The sequence below is a fragment of the Anomaloglossus baeobatrachus genome, chromosome 4, assembly GCF_048569485.1.
Source record: "Anomaloglossus baeobatrachus isolate aAnoBae1 chromosome 4, aAnoBae1.hap1, whole genome shotgun sequence".
Taxonomy (NCBI): domain Eukaryota; kingdom Metazoa; phylum Chordata; class Amphibia; order Anura; family Aromobatidae; genus Anomaloglossus; species Anomaloglossus baeobatrachus.
In genome coordinates this window covers 320,270,832-320,292,223 of record NC_134356.1, presented here as the reverse complement: position 1 = coordinate 320,292,223, position 21,392 = coordinate 320,270,832, and the positions used below count along the sequence as shown (strand labels likewise).

Here is a 21,392-nt window from a genome sequence, read left to right as displayed (position 1 = left end):
TGAGGCGGCTTTCCCAACTGTTAATTAACCATTAGGGTCTGGCAGATGGAAGACTCTTTTTCAAATTTAACATTTTATTGTTTTTCATAACAAAAGCAATTCCAATCATTGATATGCAAAAATAGAGAGAATAGCATCATGGTACCATTAATAACAACAATCAATAGTCAGTAAATCACGTACTCTTGCAACTCTGGTGACCATATTAAATACATTTGACTCACACCGAATGTAGCCGAGTCCCAATCTTATCCCTCGATCTTCCACTGCATCAGAGGCAGGAATCACTTACAAAGAGAACACAGGAGAAAAGGAAAGGGTGAAGAAGGAAGGGAGAAAAATAGAGAAGGAGAGAGAGATGCCACGAACACCCGTACCCGTCCGGTCCAAGACCCATAATCAAAGAGCACTCAGGAAGATATTACTCTGTTTACACGAGTGCCTGTCACATTCTACCTCACGTTACAGGAACCAGGACTAGTCAGGAAAGATTCCCAATGGAACTGTGACGCCCTGGACAAGCCAGGGGTCACAGGTAATGACATCACCACACCCTACACCCCGGTTAGGCACACCTAAGCTAAAACAGAAATCCTTGTTGCCTTACCCAGGGGCTGATGTCCACACCAGGGGGTGGAGCCAGGCGGTTGGTCTCCACCCACCAAGGAGTTCACAGTCCTGGAGGAGGGAAAACACGGGCAGTTAGAGTGAAGCTAGGGAAGTGAGAGGGAGGAGAGATTAGGTTTGGAGTTTGAAGTAGAAGGAGGGACAGTAGTGAAAGAGAAAAAGTGACAGTTTGAAAGCCTGAAGTTGGTCCGGGTGTGTGCCCCGGCCCGTGACAGCAAGGTTAGCAGACGGCGGTGACCGTCTGCAGGAGTGGCCTATCGGAGTTACCGTAAGGACCGCGGATGGGTGGTGGCCCCGGCGGTACCGGACCGGTACACAAGGAGAAGCCAGCACCATTGGCAGGGGCCTTTCGGATCCCGGCAAGGCTAGGAGTCGCCGTGAATTTGCCAAATCCGTCAGTGAAGGGGACCTCCGGGTCTCCAAACAACTAAGTCCCAATTGAAGGCAACCGTCCAACCGTATTAGAGAGACACCGCCAAGGCACCAGTTTCTCAGGGCCAGCACCTGCGGGCAAAAGAGGGGCTCCTCCGGCTCATATCCAAGTCGGGGAGCGGGTTACCGGTGGGAATCCATCGCTACCAACATTGAACATAGGTGCAGGAAAAGGGACAGTCACCGTTACCTACCGGGGAAAAGCAACCGCAGCCGTCCGTGGGAACAGTCTTTCCAGCCGTGTGTTTTACCGAGAACAGTGTCATCGTCTCAGGCTGAGTGAGTACCACCGTGCCGTGAGGCACAGCGCTGCCCCCGCGACCCTGCACCTCACCAGGCCCCACACCTGGCCTGCCATCCCTCATCCTCCACCCCATCACTGGGCCCCGGGACAATCAACCCCTACCCACGGAGGGAAGAACTAACAGCTCTGCTGCTCCCTGTCACCGCTCCCGGGATCCCCATACAGAGCAGCGGTGGTGTTACCAAAAATCACCACAACCGTGGGTGGCGTCACGGACAATAAATCCCCAAAACCAAACCCCTTTTCACTCACGGGCGAGGAGCGCCGCTCGAGTCCCCGGGATCCGGCCCATCGCTCGAGCCACCGAGCAGCAGCGGCCGCAGCAGCAGCGGCAGCCGGACCCGAGCAGTGGGAGAGCGCAGCGTCCCCTCCTCTGCCCGCGACAGAACCACTTCGTAGCGGTGGTCTCCACATCATTACGAGATTGGGCCAGAATGGAAGACTCTTTTATTATATTGTCACAAAGGACACACAAGGTGCTGATCTTTTACTATGATGTTATATACTTTCGTTGGACATTTGAGTAATTCAGCTGAACCAACTGCGCCAAGTGTATTAAGATTGTGCACATTATTGTTAGTGGCATTTTTTAACCTAGTATATTTGTGTGTGTGTGTGTGTTGTGTTGTAGTGTGTATAATTACACACACACACACACACACACACACACACACACACACACACACACACACACACAGTGAGTACACCCCTCACACTTTTGTAAATATTTTCTTATATCTTCTCATGGGACAAGATATGACACTTTGATATAATAATATAAAGTAGATTTTCTGCACATAAAAAAGCATTTTAAGCCAGGAAAAAAAGCAGCTGAAAAAAGTAACTCACATTTTTTATTGCGTTTACGCATTTTTTCACTTGCGTTTTTCTTGCTTTTTTTTTTTTAGTCATGGCGATCGTGGGGGTTCAGGTGTTATACCCCCGCAGTCGCTGCCAGGTCACCAGCTGATCTTACAATCAATATAAGCAGCATTCAGGACGCAGAGAGAGGGATCGCTTACCTCTCCCTGGCGATCAGGTCCCTCTAATTCGATCACAGGGACTCGATGGGATGCCATGGCAGCCCTGGGCCGTTATCATGACGATCCCAGGTTACTGAGCTTATGGATCGCCTCACAGACCATGCTGGTTGCATGGTGTGTGAGGCGAACTGTCTGTGCTGCAAGTGCAGCACTGACAGATATAATCCATTGTAGTGATAAAGCACTGCAGTGGATTAAATAAACGCAGAAACAATTGATGTGCTGCTGCTTTTTTTTTTTTTGCAACAAAATCTGCAAGGTGAAAAGAATCAATGTGCACAACAAGTCAGCATTCTCATAGACTTTGCTGTCATGCCTTATTTCTTGCAGTATTGATTAAAATCTGCATGGAAAACACATGAAAAAAGCATAAAAAGCAACATGTGCACATAGCCTCATCAACTCAACACACAGACATTAATGTCTAAACCTCTGACAACAAAAGTGAGTACACCTCTAAGTGAAAATTACCAAATTATGCCCAAAGTGTCAATATTTTGTGTGGCCACCATTATTTTCAAGCAGTACCTTAAATCGCTTGGGCAATGGAGTTCACTAGAGCTTCACAGGAGCCACTGGAATCTTCTTCCATTTCTCCATGATGACATCACGGAGCTGGTGAATGTTAAAGTCCTTGCACTCCTACACCGTCTGTTGGAGAATGACCCAAAGACACTCAATAGCATTTAGATCTGGAGGCATTCTTGGCCAGTCCAGCACTTTTACATTCAGCTTTTTTTTAGCAAAGCAGTGGTCATCTTGGAGGCAGTTTTGGGCTCATTATCAAGTTGGACTACTGCCCTGAGGTTCAGTTTCCAAAGGGAGGGGATCATGCTCTGCATTAGTATGTTACAATACATGTTGGCATTCACGATTCCCTCAACGAACTGTAGGTCCCGACAGTTGACAGCACTCGTGCAGCAGCAAACCATGACACTCCTACCACCATGCTTGACTGTAGGCAAGACACATTTGTCTTTGCTTTGTACTCCTCATTTTGTTGCCGCCACACTCGACATTAGCTGAACCAAATAAGTTTATCTTGGTCTCATCAGACAACAAGACATGGTTCCAATAATCACAGCCCTTAGTCTGCTACCACCATTTTTAATTGTCAGATTCTGGTCCCCATAGTCTTATATGGAGACCGAAACTGGATTTAAAAAAAAAAAAAAAAGAGAACAGGGACCTGCCGGTCCCGGTTATCTGCGAGTCCACTCCTCTCTATTCCCTGGATGATTACTGCGACCCGTTTAACATGGGTCGATAATCGGGAATGAACAGTCCTACAAACATGCATTTTTCAATATGGACCATTTAAATTTGTCTTTTATTTCGGATGACACCATGTCTTCTCAATGTGAGTGCTCCTGTGTTCTGGTCGTGGCTATATTGTGAAGATCTTTATATACTGAATTAAAATTCTAGGACACTGGCTTAGTCTAAGGATTTATTGTGCTTGTATATGACATAAGCCATGTTGTGGCCAGTAACATTAATTTTTAAGCAGTTTCTGGTTTAGGAAACCATTCTCCAAGTGTCACCCTTTTCTTTGCATTACACAAACAATTCATTGATTTAAGTGGGCACCAGTCAGTCTGTAATATCCCTAGAGGTTGATGCAGCTCGTTTCTCCCTGCAGATTACAGCTAATTGTTAGGAGTCGGTACATTATATGATCAGTTTATTTAATTTATTAATGAAAAAAAAGACCTTTATAAAATGTAAAAGACAGTTTAATTTTATATTAAACTAGCTGTACTACCCGGCTTCGCCCAGGTTAATAACTGTTGTTAACAAAATAGAATGTATTAACAAAAATGTATTCTTCACACAAAAACCACAAAACAAATAGATAGAAATGTAATTATTAAAAGGCAAAAACTAAGCTAATAGAAGCATTTCACAACATATATTTCAACACTCCAGATATTCCACACAGATTTTAACTAAATTGGCCAAGTAATTTGCTCCATCTGTCTCCTTTTCCCGGTCTGTCTCCTTTTCCCGGTCTGTCTCCTTTTCCCGGTCTGTCTCCTTTTCCCGGTCTGTCTCCTTTTCCCACTCTGTCTCCCCATCGACATCTTATTGCCTCACATATAAGCTTCTTATACTATGAATGTCTTTTTGTTCCTATAGTAACCAATCACAGCTCCTACTAATAACCTGTAGTTCCAGGCTCCATTTACTTTAATGGAGACATGTTTTTTGGAGCGTAGCTGTAAAACGTGGGGTTAAATTTTCCTGTCAAAACATAGTCTACGATGTTCCCTGAGTCACATGAGGTGTCTGTGAAAAATTTCGTCATTGTAAATGCGACGGTGCGGATACACTTTTCGTTTCACTTTTTCCCCATTATGTAGATAGGGGCAAAATTGACTGGTAAATTGAATCGCGCGGGGTTAAAATTTCACCTCACAACATAGCCTATGACGCTCTCGGGGTCCAGAAGTGTGAGTGTGCATAATTTTGTGGCTGTAGCTGCGACGATGCAGATGCCAATCCCGGACACACACACGCGCGCGCGCACACACACACACACACACACACACAGCTTTATATATTAGATTATATTAAATTAATAGCACTCTATATGTGATAAAGTTAATTATTTCCTACACCTGTTTGTCTACATACATCTCACCTATGGATAGTCTGCAGAGTGCAGACCGCCTGTTTACAGAATGCAGTGTTACGACTACATATAGGTTTATTGATTTCCATTGCTCAGGGATCACTATAAACTTGTTTTTTTCCTTGATTGCAGAATACAGCCCTAGGAGTTTATTTGCCATATTGTTTGTATTCTAATTTGTTCATGTTTAATATTCTTTTCCCAGGGTATCTTTCCTTCAAATTTTATACACTTAAAGAATGCTTCTGTGAAAAACAAGGGGTAAGTAATTGTGTGTCTTCTCTTAAAATTAATCTCTTAGAATTCTTGACACTTTGTGGAAGTCTTAGCACCTAGATCTTGTGGTTAGTGCTGAGCGGTTTTTGTCTTCTTTCCATCCAAGTGGAACATGTCTGAGTCATACCTGCCCCCGCATTTCTCCAACCTCTCTGTATTCAAAGTTCATGTTAAGTTTTGTTGTACAGCTAAGATTGCTTCTTATGTATTTGGATCTTATCACAAGCTTTGGAAAAATGCAAAGTGCTCTACTTTTTGCAGCTTTTGAAGGCAAGAAGACTCACATTTTTCCAAAATCTATTCCAACTGACTTTTTTTAATTGTCCTGCAACCAGTAGTTTATCACCAGCTCTGAAGTTTAATGTTGCAGGTTACACTACATGTAACACAAAATTAGCCATTATGTCTGATTTATTAATTATAATGCAAGCTTAGGGTACCGTCACACTTTAGCGACGCAGCAGCGATCCCACCAGCAATCTGACCTGGTCAGTATCGCTGCTGCGTCGCTACATGGTCGCTGGTGAGCTCTCAAACAGGCAGATCTCACCAGTGACCAGCCCCCAGCCAGCAGCGACGTGGAAGCGATGCTGCGCTTGCAGGGAGCCGGCGTCTGGAAGCTGCGGACACTGGTAACCAAGCACTTGTCACCCGATATTTACCTTGTTTACCAGCGCACACCGCTTAGCGCTGGCTCCCTGCACTCCTAGCCAGAGTACACATCGGTTTAATTACCCGATGTGTACTCCGACTACATGTGCAGGGAGCCGGCACTGGCAGCGTGTTCGGCGGACGCTAGTAACTAAGGTATATATCGGGTAACTAAAGAAAGGGCTTCCTTGGTTACAGCTTACCGCAGGCTGCCAGAAACCGGCTCCCTGGTTCCTGCACATTCAGATCTTTGCTCTCTCACTGTCACACACAGCGATGTGTGCTTCACAGCGGGAGAGCAACGTCCAAAAAATTAACCAGCACTGTGTGTAACGAGCAGCGATCTAACATTAGGGGCCAGATCGCTGCTCACTGTCACACACAGCGAGATTGCTGATGAGGTCACTGGTGCGTCACAAAAACCGTGACTCAGCAGCGATCTCAATAGCGATCTCGCTATGTGTGAAGCACCCATTACTCTGCTGTTCCCATATTCTTGGAATTCCGTTATCCCTAGTTCTCATAATCTTGTAATTCCATAATCCATATTCCAGATAATCTTGGAATTCCATAATCCTCTAGTCCCCATGTATAACTAGGTATTCACATCTCAGCCATAAGTGTAATGTGCCTTTAAAGGGAATCTGTTCCAAAGTTTATGCCTCCCAATTTCAGGGCATCATATTATTAGGACAGAGATCCTGATTCCAGAGGTATGTCTGTTACTGGGCTGCTTCTTGTAGTTGTTATAACATGACTGTTCTATCTCAGTTAACCCGCTCAATGCTGACCACTCCCCTCACTCTTGATTGAGAGCTGTATACCTGCATTTTGCAAAAAGCTGCCAATCAATGGTGGATGGCATGGATAGCAAGAGTTCATCAAGAGGGCTAAGAGCTGCAGCAGGTAAAACAATGATTGTATCAGAAGTACAGCAAGCAGCTCAATTGGTGACATAGTGGTGGAATAAAGGTCTCTGCCCCTACTTTATACTGCTCAGAGATGGGACAGCATAACTCTAGTTAGTTTCTCTTTAAGTTTAGGTTGATGGTATACTTGTGAAAGGAAGCTGAATGTATCCAAGATGCTTAAAGTAAATCTGTCAGCAGGTTTTTGCTTTTCAAGCTGAAGACAGCATGCTGCAAGGGTTAACACAAAGAATTCAGGGATACCTGTGTTGTTAAGGTCCAATCTGTTATTTGCTGTTTGTTTAAGCAGCAGGATGTTTCATTGCTCGGACTACAATGTCATGCACTCAGTCCGACATCCCTGGTCCTGTGATGGACACCTGACTGTCAATGTACAATCTCTATATAGAGTCTGGTGGGGTCCTGGGAGCAGCTTTCTCAGCTCTGCTACATGGCGAAATCTAAAAATTCACATTGCGTCAGAACGGCTGCACCCAGTAATCTGATACATCATTGGATTCAGGATCTTTTTGCAAACATCATGCTGCTCTCAGATGAGGTAACAAAAACCTGCTGACAGATTCCCTTTAAGAGTTCGCTACATTATATTTTCAGTTTTTTGGTTTTCACTTACTACGGTAGTTGAGAAGTTAAAGATAAACATGTAGTAGACAAAATGTTGTAACTGAGAAACCTGCTGTAAATTCCTCTGTAAGTTTCCTTGAATATTTTAACATATACGCAACACTGATGTGTCCATTCTCCTATGCAACCCTGAGTGCAGTGTATCATAAAAGCGAAGCTGCTGAGCTCGGGGGTATTAAGTATTTTAGAATTTGGTACATTACTTCAGTGTTAAAAGTTAATGAAATACTGTCAGGATAGAAAGAGAAGGGCTTTGAGCTACGATTCCCAGGACCACACTGAATGACAGCTTTTCTTGTGCAGTTAGTAAACATTTAAAGCTGTCAATCACTCTACATAGGTGGGAGAGACAGGATTTGTAGGCTTTTTCTATGTGTTTTAGCTTCATTTTACCAGATCTTTAAAAAAGAATTACTGAACCAAATAATAGAAAATGATACCTCTCCAAGCTCAGCACCTCCTGCTTCATTACATACTCCTCTAGCAGAGCACAGGGGACCGGAGAAAGCTGCTTTATTTCTCAGCCGTATAATACATCCCATACATTGCAAGTTCCTAACTGTCTTGTGTTCTTCAGGCAATTTGAATTGGTCGTTCCTACTGAGGATGCGGTCATTACAGAAATGACTTCTACGCTAAGAGACTGGGGAACGATGTGGAAGCAGCTTTATGTGGTGAGACACGGTTAGGTTTTTGTAGGAGGAAGAGGTAGAGTTCCTAGGAGCTTAAATAAGTTTCGAAAACATTTTGACTTTTTTTTTTTTTAATCTTTTCAATTAATGGCATCACTATTATCCATAGGCTGTGTTAAGTATTGCAACTCAATCAAGGGAGTGAGATTTACACAAATAAGTCAAGGATGAAAGGGTGTTTTATCTGGAGAAAAGTAAACCTATTTCTTTCTTTATACAGCCCTTTTAAGACAAAGTCTACATGTCATGACATGTCAAATGCATATGGATTCCTTTTTACGAGGCGTCCCATATAGTGTTGAGTGAGTAGTTGACTATTCGTACTCGCTATGCTGTTAGCGACTACTGTCCGCTACTCGCATATTCCTTACGAGTAGTGGGCACAATGTAAATCAATGGGAAATACTCGCTAAGTAACGAATAACCTGAAAGCCATACTTTTCGTGCGAGTAGCAAATAGTACGGCTTTCAGGTTACTCACTACTTAGCGAGTATTTCCCATTGACTTACTTTGCGCCTGCTCCTCGTAATGAATATGTGAGTAGCGGACAGTACTCACTAACAGCATAGCGAGTACGAATAGTCAACTACTCGCTCAACACTAGTCACTTAGTATGCTGCAGGTTCGTTGGCCACTCGTTTGCTTTTTATAGAAACCAGGCTATGCACAAACCCATTTTTCTTCCTTACCCTCTGTACATAAAATAATATATTTGGTTAAAATCTTTACAGTAGACAACTGCTGCATTATTACTTTTTTGTTTTGCAGAGAAATGAAATAGCTAAAGAATGCACTTAATCTCATGAGAATAGTTTCTAGCATAATCCATTCTATTTTCCTTTTATCGCATTTCTTTTTGTGGTAGAATTTATAGTGAATGTTCTATCTGTAAATTCACTATACATTTAATAGTATGTGTCATGTATAGCATAAAATAGACATCTCTTGTAAGAAGTTATGTATTTTTGCTGACTATATTATTAAAACATTTTTCCATTTAAATAGTCAACCCTTTTTTTTCCTTTCCTGAAGCCATCAGCATAAGCCATCACCTGATTGCCTATCATGCTCTGAACTTAAACATATTGGATACTTACTTTCCTGCAGTTTAGTTTCTATTTTTCTCTTCAGCCTCCATCTTGATTCCCTGGTTTCACCTTGCATTTTTCCCTCAATGCTTCTCCATCAGTTCCATGATGGAACTATACAGCATCACACAGACGGCTTGATCCAGTACTATCTCTATCCTCTGTATGCTCCTGAATTAGCTAATATATTATGTTACCAGTCATTGAGGCTCAACTGTAATCGCCTGCATTATAGTTGTGTGAGAGGAGCTGTGCAGTCAGTATTGTTATCTGTGATAGTAGCTTTATTTGGTCTTTCCTCTGTGGAGGACGTCAGGGGTATAGTCCATGCAGTTTCATCATACTGGCAATTTTGGTAACTTTGATGGGGACCCCATCAGAGAACATAAAGCAGTATTATTCTCTGTGGGCCAACATGTCATTAGGTGGCTTAACTGATAAGAATTATACCATGAATTTTCAGGTAGCATGGAATAACTATGTAAGGTAATGCTACTTGAATTTTATATATATTTGGGGGACAAGTGACAAGATGATTGAAAAAGAAAATCACTTGATCATTTAACAAACAATTTGTACTGCATAAAGATATTATGTATTCTATTTTAACCTGTTTGAGCTCCCAATCATCTGCATTAAAATAGAGTTTATTTATAACTGCAGGCTGTCAGAATTTTATCCCTAAGGGGAGATTATAAATGTAAAACGCCACAAAAAGGAAAAAAAAAATTAGAGATTATAAATGTATTTAACACTGCACACTTTTTCCAAAGGTGTTGCTCACCATCTTTTTTTTAATAATTTATTTTTTTTATTTTAAAAGCGAGCCAGTGGTGGTTTAAAAATAATTTATTTGTTACTCACCTACTGGACCCCTACTGTTTATTCCTTGGTACTGCTGCCCGGTTTCCTCTTCAGCTGGAGAGTTCATTTGGCTACAGTTGTGTGCCATCCAAGATGAAAGAAAATGAATGGAGCACTAGGAAGTTGACAGCACTGGGCAAATTAAATAAAAAAGTAAAAAAGCATGAGGGACAACCCATTGAACATTCAATTAAAAAATCTAAAAATTGACATCTTACTTTTAAGCTCCACCTAGTGGTAACTATTTTTTTTTTTTATTTAACCCCTTCAGCCCCGGGGCACTTTCCGTTTTTGCGTTTTTGTTTTTTGCTCCCCTTCTTTTGAGAGCCGTAACTTTTTCATTTTTCCGTCAATCTTGCCATATGAGGGCTTGTTTTTTGCAGGACAAGTTGTACTTTTAAATGAAACCATAAGTTTTACCATATGGTGTACTGGAAAACAGCAAATAAATTTCAAGTGTGGAAAAACTGCAAAAAAAGTGTGATGGCACAATAGTTTTTGGGATGTTTTATTCACGGTGTTCAGTATATGGTAAAACTGATGTGTGGGTATGATGCCTGAGGTCGGTGCGAGTTTGTAGACACCAAGCATGTATAGGTTTACTTGTATCTAAGGGGTTAAAAAAAAATTCACAAGCTTGTCCAATAAAAGTGGCGCACATTTTGCGCCATTTTCTGAAACACGTAGCGCTCTCATTTTCTGGGATCTATGGCTCAGTGACTGCTTATTTTTTGCGTCTCGAGCTGTCGTTTCTAATGGTACTATTTTTGCGCAGATGCTACTTTTTGATCGCCTGTTGTTGGATTTTGCGTAAAACTTGCGGCGACCAAAAAACGTAATTTTGGCGTTTGGAATTTTTTTGCCACTACGCCGTTTACCAATCAGGTTAATAGATTTTATATTTTGATAGATCGGGCATTTCTGAACGCGGCGATACCAAATATGCGTGTGTATATTTATTTTTTAACCCTTTAATTTTCAATTGGGGGAAAGGGGGGTGATTTTAAACTTTTAGGTTTTTTTTTATTTTTTAAAACTTTTTTACTTTTTTATTTTACTAGTCCCCCTAGGGGGCTATAGCGATCAGCAATCCGATCGCTCTTATCTATCTGCTGATCACAGTTATACAGCTGTAAACAGCAGATTCAGTCACTTTATGTTTCTGCTCTCGGCCGAGGGAAAACGAAAGTGAAACTTCATAGCTGCAGGTGTCATCACATGACCCTGTGCTACGATGGCAACCACCGAAAGTCACGTGATCACGCACGTGACTTCCGGTGGGGGCGGCGGTAAGTAAAAAACATGGCCGCGCGCATATAGACCTTGCTGCCAGACTTTGAGATTTAAGGGGTTTAATGTTGCAAGTGGAAGCGATTCCACTCGCAACATGCAGGCACATGTGTCAGCTGTTGAAAACAGCTGATATGTTTTCCGATCGCCGCCTGCCTGCGGCAGGGGGCGGGGCTTAACAGGACACGCTCCATGACTGATATATCCGTCCATGGTCGTGAAGGGGTTAAAGAGTATCTGTCAGTAGGATCCAGTAGGATCCACCCACTTAAGCCATCTATAAGGGCATGTAGGTCATAGGCAGCTGAATAAAATGACACCTTGATATCTGCGATCTGATGTATTATTTTAGAGAAATCCATGGTTTTCTGATATGTAAATGAGCTGTTCCAGGCTGTTGGCCGGACACTCATCTGCATGAGAATCTGCCTCTAGGGCCTATTTTAAATAAAAGGTTATTGTTGGTGTGACATGTACTTGGCTAATAGTCTTCTCTATTAGTGTTATATGTTCTTGCAAGCTGTTCATCAGTTCTAAATAGTATGTTCAGTATACAGTGGATATACACACTATATACTGAACATACTATTTAGCATTGATGAACAGCTTGATATACAGTGGATATACACATCTCTGTTAAATTTCTAGGTTCTTGTCATGTAAAAAAAGATCACTGTGCTTATGGCCATCATAAAGTGGTTTTAATTTGGCCAAACTGACTTTATGTAGAGCTGTATGTCCTGCAATAGTTTGTGAAAAGATGAGAAAAAAAATTGCTGAGCAGCTGCCAAGAGTCCTACAAAAACATTTAGAGAAGCTGCATTAATTTCTGGAAAGTAATGTTTGTATACTGCATGTGACAATAATCTGTGTTCTTCATATGTCTGTTGTGTGGTAGGGTGGCAAGACTGGAGCGTTTTCTTCAAAAGAAAACTATCCAAGTATGGCTTTGTTTTGTCAAAACCTACACCAAGTTTGCCAAAAGCATATTGGAAAACATGTTATGGTCTTATTAAACCAAGGTTGCATCTCTTTGACCATGATTCCAAAAGGTATGTTTTGGCACAAAGCCAACACTGTGCATCACCAAAAGAATAGCACTCCCACAGTGAAGCGTGATGGAGGCCGCTGTGATAGGATCACTAGGAACAGAAGAGCCTAAACTGTCCCTCAGGCTAGGGGAACCCTGACTGACCCCGATCTCAAAGATACGTCAGAAGGTGACTGTTTGGGCCGCCTTCCTTACCCTAGCTTCTGAATAACCCTGGTCTAGTGACCCCCCTCCCTCCATCCAGGAGAGGGCTGGGACAGGAGTCATTAATCCCACACAAATAAACAGATGGTGGAAAAAACAAAACTCAAACTCACAGCAATCACTCACAGAGGTATAGACCATACATAATCAGGAGGAAACTAAATGAAGGGAGGAAGTAATCAGACACCAAGAGTATTTCCACAACACACCAAACAGCACACAGTTCACCAGTACAAGGATATCTTAAAACGTGCAGAGGAGACTGTGATAGGTTTTCTGCAACATCTGAATCAACATAAAAACAAAAAAGTGAGCCGGAGTATGAGATGGTATACATGGAACTTGTGAGACCATGTTCACACTGGCCATGAGACAAAGAGAAACCAAGGAAAAAATTGTGAAAACATACCCTGCTGTAACTAAATAAAAGCATAGTGCATATAAACATAGGGTACTTAGTAAACACTGTTTTTGATCAAAAAAAGCATAAAGCTATCCCACCAAACGTCAAGGTGTACCCAGTTGGGATAGTACCTACACTCTCTAATATTAAAACCTTACCATGGGTCTAAGATAGGCCTCAATGTGGCTAAGGGCTGAGAGCTGAATCAAGCAGTAATCCACAGGCTAGCAGAAATTAACTCCTGCAAGTCCAATTACTAACAGCTGGTCGACACCTGAGCATGTCTAACTCAAAAACAGCATTGTGTGGAGTGTCTGACTCTGGTGTGTGAACAGCATCAGAAGTGATCGTGACACTGGGCGAGTTTTGAGCCAGACATCGTGTGACGGTCACATTATGCTTTTGGGGCTGTTTTGGCAGGTGAACTGAGGCTTTAGTCAAGGAAGAGGGAATTATGATCATGAACCTCTTCCAAAAAAAGCTGAAGTTGAAGAGGAATATCCTCTTTCAACACTACTACAACTCTAAGCATACCTCCATGTCAACAAAAGAATGTATTTGTGATATGGTCTAGACCTGAATCCTCAGAATTAGAAATCTGTGGGCTGACCTGAAGAGAGTTGTACACAGGAGATGCCCTCACAATCTGACATATTTGCAGAGCTACTGCAAGGAAGAGTGGGCAAAGATTACCACTTCTAGATGTGCCATGCTGACTCCTACAAAAAAAGACTAAAGGCCGCTTTACACGCTGTGATATCGGTACCGATTTCGCTAGTGTGGGTACCCGCCCCCATCTGTTGTGCGACACTGGCAAATTGCTGCCCGTGCAACATCGCCCAGATCCGTCACACTACTTACCTTCCCTACGACGTCTCTGTGACCGGCGAACCGTCTCCTTTCTAAGGGGGAGGTTCATTCAGCGTCATAGCAACGTCACAGCTGCGTCACTGAACCGCCGCCCAATAGAAGCGGAGGGGCGGAAATGAGCCGGATGTAACATCCCGCCCACCTCCTTCCTTCCGCATAGCGGCCGGGAGGCAGGTAAGGAGAGGTTGCTCGTTCCTGCGGTGTCACAGAGTGCTTCTGCAGGAACGAGGAACAACCTCGTTACTGCTGCAGTAACGATTTTTGAGAATGGACCCCCATGTCACAGATGAGTGTTTGGTGTCACACGCAACGGCATCGCTAATGCGACTGGATGTGCGTCACAAATTCCGTGACCCCAACGAATTCGCATTAGCGATGTCGTAGCGTGTAAAGCCCCCTTAAGGCCCAGTGCCCACGCTGGGTAGTTTTGACGCGTATTTTCAGAAATCTGCAGCAAAATCTGCATGTCCATTGTGAAGCCAGCAAAGTCTATGAGAATTCAGAAGTGCTGTACCCACGTTGCTCATTTTTCCCTTGCATATTTGGTGCAGAATAAAAAGAAATCTGCACCAAATATGCAAGGGAAAAATAAGCAACATGGGCACAGCACTTCTGAATTCTCCTAGACTTTATCTTCACAATGGACAGGCAGATTTTGCTGCAGATTTCTGAAAATGCGCGTCAAAATCCATGTCAAAATCCGCAGCGTGGGCACAGGGCCTAAATAAATTAAAAGGGTACTTCAACAAAGTGTTAGCTTAAAGGTGTGCATTGTTTTATAATTGAATTGTACGGATTATGGTTGAGATAAAAGATGAAAAAAGTTCTGAAATTCTTATTTTTGGAATGAGTGTCAACTGTTACAGCTCTGTGCACCACCCGATGACCGGAAGTGAGTGCCTGCAGGGAGAATATAACTTCACTTTCTCCCTGTAGGTGTACATCTAGTACGCTAGCTACACAGAATTCAAATGCTCTCTACCTGCACATACAGTTAGTTTCTGCATGTTACACGTTCCCTTTTTCAGGTCTTGGTAGCTCAATTTTTAAAAGAAGCCTGGTTTATGTCAATAAACATTTGGCCTTGTGTGTGATTTTGCGGTTCACAAATAATAATTTGAGAGTAGGATGGAAACTCTATCCCTAGAGGTACCTCACCAACAACGAGTAACCCAGTTAGCGAGTATTTCGCCTAACGAGCAAGGCTTTCTGTAAATTTGTAACTCAGTTTACGAGAAAGCCTTGCTGTACGAGCAAAATACTCACCGCACACACTTCCGGTTCCGTACATCCACCGCGCTCTAACCCGCTCTTGCAGTCCACACACACACACACACACACACACACACACACACACACACACACACACACACACACACACATATATTATGCTCACCTTACCTTCCGTTCCCTTGCCGGCTTCTTGGATCTTGCATGTATCGGGTAACCAAAGCAACCGATGCCTTCAGCTCCCAGCGCGCTGACGTCAAAGGCAGAAGCCGCTTGCCTCTGATTGGCCTTTGAGTAGTGGCTGACAGGGGAAGGTACTCCCTACACAGGATGTGTATCCGGTAACCATCGCGACGAGGGATGAACTTCCCCTGTCAGGCGCTACTCAAAGGCAGTGCGCTGGCCAATCAGAGGCAAGCGGCTCCTGCCTTTTATGTCAGCGCGCTGAGTGCAGAATGTCTGGCATCGGTCGCCTTGGTTACCGGATACATGTCTTGTACGGGCGAACTGCAAGTTCCAGGAGACCGGCGAGGGAACGAAAGGTAAGGTGAGCGTAATCTGTGCGTGTTTGTACTTGTGTGGAATGGCACAATAGGGCACCAGGATGGGACATTTAACAAGTTGTGGAACGGATTGTCTGCATTGCAATGATTTCCTATGGGAAATCTTGCTTTGCTGAACGAGTAACTTGGTTAACAAGCACAGTCCCAGAACGGATTGTTCTCGTTAACCAAGATTCCACTGTAGAGCTATGTGAGACCGGACGAAAGTGTCCTGAAGCTTTATTATTCAGGAAATCTGTTGTCCATGAATTTATATTTTGCTGATGTGACATTTTGGCATGCATCCTCGATATGTAAACTAAATTTCTGCATTAAGATGTCCGCTTCTTAAAAGAATGATACACCTTACAAATATAAAGGTGAATAGGAAGATTTGAAAGGCGTTGAAGTGAGTGAATGAAATTCTTTCTTTTTTTTTTTTTTTTTACACTACAGAAAAATGAAGGTGATCTCTTTCATCGCCTGGGTCACATAATGAATGAGATCCTTGATCTGCGCAGACAAGTGCTAGTGGGACATCTGACTCATGATCGCATGAAGGATGTGAAGCGGCACATAACGGCTCGTCTGGACTGGGGAAATGAGTGGGTAACAGATCATTATCTCGCTGCCATTCATGCTCAGAATGCTTTCTCATCGCTGTTTCTTGCTATAAGCAGACTTTACAATGAAATGCTAGATAGTTTCACACTACTTAAGATGTTTGGAGTGTTTGACGTCCATATTCATAGAGCTGCCTATATGTTTTTGAAGACTCAGATGTAATTTGATGTGTTTTACATAATCTACATTTCTCATTCTTTCTTTATGAAAATATTGGAGTTGATTGAGGGATCATAATGCATAAGCAACTCACAAAAAAATTACAAAATGATCTTAGGCTGTTGTGGCAGTTGGTAGGTGGCAAAGTATCACATATCAAAGCCTATATAATACACACAGAATTCTTCCTAGGTTGCGTGCTCCTGTAACTTTGTCATCTCTATTTCCTGCGTTTCATGGCTCTATTAGGCTAGTTTCACACTTGCCTTCAGCGGAGTCCGTCACTATGGAGAATAGCGCAGCCCGTTAACGCACTGCGCTATTCTCCATAGACTTGTATGGATGACACACTGTAACGCAAGTGTCAGCGTTGCATCCGCCGGACAACGCAGCGCCATTATTTTGACGCGGCATCGGGCGGAAGGAATGCAGCATGTAACGTTTTTTTGAGCAGCGGAATCCTTTGGATTTCACTGCACATGCTCTCTCTGGCTCCCTCCACCCGTAACCAGGGTACACATTGGGTAACCAAGGAACCCTGGTTACGTGTGCCGGGAGCCCGACACTTCCCTGCTCGGCTCCGCCCCCTCCCCGCACTCCGTATGTATACACACACACACAATCGCACGCACACACACAATCGCGCACACACAAACACACACACACACACTCACCTGTCCCCCAGCGATGCAGTCCCCGCGGCACTGACGTCCTCAGCCATGGCCCTGCTTGGCTCCACCCACCGCACTCCGCCCCCCGCACACATTGTCGGCGACCGAACGATCATCTGATCACCCGGCGGCCAGCTACTGTTAGTGATCAGCTGATCACCCGGCAGCGGACTACTGTTAGCGATCAGCTGATCGTTCACAATAGTCTGCCAACGGTAAAACTGTAAAAAAAAAAAAAAAACCCAAAACGAATTGCGTTGTTTTGCAGCATCCGTTGCATCCTTTGTGCCACTATATGCAACACATCAGTTGCATCCGTCACACAACGCAATGCAACGGATGCCATTCAACGCAAGTGTGAAACTAGCCTTACACTGACAAGCAATGTACATTGCATAAAAGTGGAAGTCCTTCAGCCCCAGACTCGCTGGTGATTTTACTGTAACGTTCTACCAGATGAACCATGTTACATTGCAGCAGAAAAGGGAATTTCCCATCTGGTAAATTAATGCCCCATTAGTCCAATTATTTCTGCTGCTGTCATACAAAATAATTGCATTCACAGACACATTTTATTTTCTGCTTAGCACCCACAATCTAAACTGGTATTTTTACACGGCAATAACGAAACCTACCTTTTTAACTTGAGACATTACATATAGATGGATATATAGTATCTCACAAAAGTGAGTACACCCCTTACAGTTTTGTAAACATTTTATGATAGATTTTTGTGACAACACTGAAGTTATAACACTTTGATACAATGTAATGTAGTCAGTGTATAGCTTGTATAACAGAGTAAATTGTAAGTGCCCTCAAAATAAGTCAACACACAGCCATTCATGTCAAAACCGTTGGCAACAAAAGTGAGTACACCCCTAAGTGAAAATTGACAAACCTTTTCCTAAAGTGTGAATATTTTGTGTGGCCACCATTATTTTCAAGCAATGCCTTAACTCTTTTGGACACGGAGTTCACTACAGCTTCACAAGTTGTCACTGGAATCTTTCACTAATACATGATGACATCACAGAGCTGGTGGATGTTAGAGACCTTGCACTCCTACACCTTCTTCTTTTTTCGGAGGCCCCACAGATGCTCAACAGGGTTTGCGTCTGGAGACATGCTTGATCAGTCTAGCACCTTTACCCTCAGTTTCTTTAGCAAGGTGGTGGTCGTCGTGAAGATGTGTCTGGGGTCGTTATGTTGGAACCCAACCCTGTGGCCCAATTTACCAAGGAGGGGAATTTTTATGCTCTGCTTAAGTATGTCACAGTACATGTTGGCATTCAAGGTTTCCTCAATGAACTCTAGCCCCTCACAGCTGGCAGCACTCATGCGGCCCCAAACCATGACACTCCCACCACCATGATTAACTGTAGGCAAGGCACACTTGTTTTTGTACTCCAAACCTGGTTGCCGCCACACACTCTTGACACCAACTGAACCAAATAAGTTTGTCTTGGTCCCACCAGACCACAGGTTATGGTTCCAGTAATTCATGTCTTTAGTCTGCTTGTATTCAGCAAACTGCAGCCTTTCTTGTGCATCATCTTTTAGAAGAGGCTTCCTTCTGGGACAACAGCCATGCAGCCAAATTTGATGCAGTGTGCCACGTATGGTCTAAGCACTATCAGGCTGATGCTGCCAGCATTCATACGACTAATTTAAAAAGACAACCTCTAGATATGAAGCTCAGCACATGCACTCATCTTTTTTTGTTCAACTATGGTGAGGCCTGTTCTGAGTGGAATCTGTTTTATTAAACAGCTGTATGATCTTGACCACCTTGCTGCAGTTCACTTTCAGGGTGTTGACAATCTTCTTATAGCCTAGGCCATCTTTATGTAGAGGAACAATTCTTATTTTCAGATACTCTGACAATTTTTTGTCATGAGGTGCCATGTTGAGCTTTCTATGACCAGTATGAGAGAGTGCGTGAGCGATAACACCAAATACATCACACCTCCTCCCCATTCACACTGGAGATCTTGTAACACAAATTAGTCACAAGACACCTGGGAGTTAAAATGACTATTTGGGCGAGATTTGGCCATTCTCACTTAGAGGTTTACTCACTTTGGTTGCCAGCGGTTTAGACATTAATGGCTGACTATTTTTTGTTCTTGGAAAAGGCACCGGTCCTGCCAAAATGTGTTTTAAACTTAAAGACCTTATTCACTACTGTCATAGATTTGTTAATTCCAGCAGTGCAGTATTTCCATCGTGGTAGATACACTCCCGTCAAAGTTATTTTTTGAACTTTGTTTTCTCCTTCAGGGTACAACGCAATTCTCTGTAATGATGGAGCCTGTCTGTTTTCATTGCGGCCTGTGGTTCGGGCAGCGTGAAGCCACTGACAGATTCCCTTTAACTATGCCTGCCTCCTTTCAATGGTGTCTAAAATGTAATGTTTAGTGCAGTATCTGTCAGCTATGTACATTATGTCATAAGAGATCAATCTGTCGTGATAATAGTCTCCAGCTCTTCTCTATTATTACACTGCAGTATTCACAGATGGAGATGCAGCTATTATCTTTACCCTCGAACCGTCTAGTTATTTTTTTCCAAGGCTCATACTGTGCTGTTGCTTCGTTTAGTACAGCCTCCCCTAGGATACAATATGGATTATTAATGTGCAGGCTGCAAGACTGAATGCCAATCTAAGAAATATTCTATTATACATGATAGAAAAATGCCAATTTGTCTGTAATGTTACTGAGCTTTCCTTGCTAATTACTGTTTCTTTTAGGTGCTTAGTTTTATTTATATAATTGGCAACAATTTACACAGTTGTCTTTCATGGGATATATGTATACCTTCCACATAAGACTGCAGACACAGTAAATATAAAGTCAATAATGAGATAAATTCTTTGTAGTTGTAGATATTACAGGGGACCTTACAAAACTAATCACAGTCAAACAGGAACTTTTAATATAGCTAAACATCACTGTGATAAATACTGATAATTAATCCCTTAGTATGGAAAAATGTAGAATTTGCTCCAACAATTAATATACACAGTGTATAAAACACGCAAGGAGATTTGTCATAAATAACTACAAACTTTTAAAATTACTTACAAATAATTATGCAATGGACAAAAAAATCCAATGCATATATATAGTACAGTACAGATAGCACATGAATATATGTATAGAAGGAGGGCTTGACCAAACCCCCCTCCCCCCATGGTATAGCAGACAGCAAGAACCACAACCGGTCACTAGTTGCATCAATGTTCAATTCAACTATTAAAGCATATCACAGCCCCAACTTAGGGTGAGCACACCAAAGTAAATACATGACATACATTGAAAATCAAATACACATATTCATAAATCGTACCTACCCATTGTGGAGCAGAGGTGCTTGTCGCTAACAATCGGTGGGAGGATTGGAGTCCCCGTTCCTGAACGCGCGTGTCACGTTAGGTTCTTCAGCGGGGAAAGGGAGGGCGGCCCTCCCTTGCCCCGCTGAAGAACCTAACGCAACAATCGCGTTCTGCACCTTTACAAGCCACCTTACATGGCGGACATCATGGGTAGTATGGAGGACATTATTACAGGACTGGGGCCAGAATGAGGTGCATACCTTATTAATTTATGGAGGCAAATGGTGGCCATTATTACTGTATATAGCCAATTGGGGGGCAAAAAAAGGAAAAAAAAATAAAAATAAAGAGTGAAAAAAATAACATTTTGCCATTTTAAAATGGCTGTTTTATTTAAAACCTAAAGTAAACAACAAAAAAGCACACTTTTGGCAGCACTTTATCTAGCTATAAAACTGTACCATAACCCACTTGATGATCACCATAAAAATAAATAAATAGAAGAAATGCCTAAAAAGAAAATTTTTCATTATGCTGACACACACAAAAAAAGGAATAAAAGGTGATCAAAAAGTCGTATAGTAACAAAACTGGTTTCACTGAAAGCATCATATCATCCACCAAAGAATGTGGCCCCTGAAATTCATATTTTTTTCTGTGTGCCTCAGTTATCCAGCTGAGTACCTTCGTTGGTAAAAAAAAAATAGAAAACCTTTTTCCTGAATTTTTTTATTTTTAAACTGAGCACCTCCTTCGGTTGCTGCCGTTTAACTGATTGGAACACATTTTCTTATTTTTTTCCTGTGCTCCTCTGTTCCAAAGTTAGTCGCATCACCTACAAT

The 21,392-nt window shown here is 42.6% G+C and overlaps 1 protein-coding gene across 3 annotated transcripts in view; it reads left to right on the top strand.

The window, feature by feature from the left end:
* The window catches only part of DOCK4 (dedicator of cytokinesis 4), a 415,128-nt gene that overhangs the window by 132,015 nt on the left and 261,721 nt on the right, over positions 1 to 21,392 (top strand). For all 3 annotated transcript variants that reach the window (XM_075345007.1, XM_075345008.1, XM_075345006.1), the window contains exons 4-6: positions 5,247 to 5,302; positions 8,099 to 8,195; positions 16,213 to 16,361. In XM_075345007.1, the coding sequence (XP_075201122.1) occupies positions 5,247 to 5,302; positions 8,099 to 8,195; positions 16,213 to 16,361 (302 nt within the window). The remainder of the gene's footprint in view (positions 1 to 5,246; positions 5,303 to 8,098; positions 8,196 to 16,212; positions 16,362 to 21,392) is intronic.